This window comes from Lagopus leucura, unplaced genomic scaffold (assembly GCF_019238085.1).
Source record: "Lagopus leucura isolate 7727_CA_CO unplaced genomic scaffold, USGS_WTPT01 Super-Scaffold_100157, whole genome shotgun sequence".
NCBI classification, from domain to species: Eukaryota; Metazoa; Chordata; class Aves; order Galliformes; family Phasianidae; genus Lagopus; species Lagopus leucura.
The window spans coordinates 21,866,148-21,867,352 of record NW_024962334.1 but is presented as its reverse complement, the minus strand read 5'-3'; the positions used below and the strand labels follow the sequence as shown (position 1 = coordinate 21,867,352).

The following is a 1,205-nucleotide window of genomic DNA, read 5'->3' as shown; positions in this document are numbered from 1 at the left end:
GGCAGCTGGGCTGGCAACAGAATCCCCTGGAAAGCCAATCCTCTGACAGCAGCACCTCTGCTGCCCTATCCGATCTGTTCTGGAAGGCAACAAACTGCAAAACACTAAAGCAAGCAGTCAAAGAAACAACAACCAAAATACCCCAGAATTTCTTTTTCTCTTTTTTTCCCCACTTCCTTTACAAAAGCGATATATATTAACAAATCTACACACATCGAACCTTTCTATCTTCCCTTTCCCTTCGCACCTCCCTCTCTTTGAGTCCCACACATGTACGGTCCCGGCTGCGGGGCGAGGAGCCCGTGTTTAAAGGCGGTGTACGGCCCCAGCCCCGTTCCACCGGGCCTCGCTGCCCCTAGCTCGCCTCCTGCCTGTTGCAGCCGTTCAGGAGCTCGGTCATGAAGGAAATGTACACTATGGCCAGGCGCAAGGTCTCTATCCGGGAGAGCCGCTTCTCGTAGGCGAAGGTGGGCACCTTCTTCCTCAGCTGGTCGAACGCCTCGTTGAGGTTAAACATCCTTTTCCTCTCTCGGATGTTGGCTGCCTGGCGCTGGGCGTAGGTGATAACCCGCTTTCTCCTGGGTCTGTCCAGTAGGGAAGAGCTCCGCGCCCTCTCCTCTTCCTCCTCTTCCTCGTCTTCGAGATCCCCGTCTCCAAAGGCAGTCAAAGGCAGTCCCCGGGCCATCCCCTCCCGCAGCGACAGGGCTCTGTTCCCGAAGGGAGGCTCGGGAGTTAGCCCCAGGCTTGACCTGGCCAGGGATGAGCTCTGGGGGGCTCCCAGTGAGATGTCGGCCACGAAGCCCAGTACCGAGGCGCCGAGCAGCCGCTCCGGGCAGGGGAGCGGCTGGGCTGCGCCGCGGAGCAGCTCCGGGCGCCGGTGGGCCGGGAAGAGGCCGGCTGACATCTTACTTTGGAGAGGGCTTAATCGGGTCCCCCATCCCAAGCCTCGGCGGCGTTAATATTTATAACCCTTCGGATAACAGGATTAGCAGGACTAGAAAGAGCGGCTGTGAAAGTTTCCTCCGTGATGCTGATGAGAGGAGACAGGCAGCCCCCTCGGAGACGCGTGGATGCTCACGAGAGAGGAGTCCCCAGCGAGGCAATCCTGTCACAGCAATCAAGGACAGTTCCTTCTTGGCAAAACCCTCGGCTCTTACCTGCTGAGCACTTTTGTCTCTTCTTATGCACCCGCAACCAAATGATTT

The 1,205-nt window shown here is 57.8% G+C and overlaps 1 protein-coding gene across 1 annotated transcript; it reads right to left on the bottom strand.

Moving 5' to 3' along the window:
- Window positions 1-355: 355 nt before the first annotated feature.
- FERD3L (Fer3 like bHLH transcription factor) lies at window positions 356-904 on the bottom strand. The gene has a single exon (XM_042889309.1). The coding sequence runs from the start codon at window positions 902-904 to the stop codon at window positions 356-358; it is 549 nt and encodes a 182-aa protein (XP_042745243.1).
- Window positions 905-1,205: the final 301 nt, after the last annotated feature.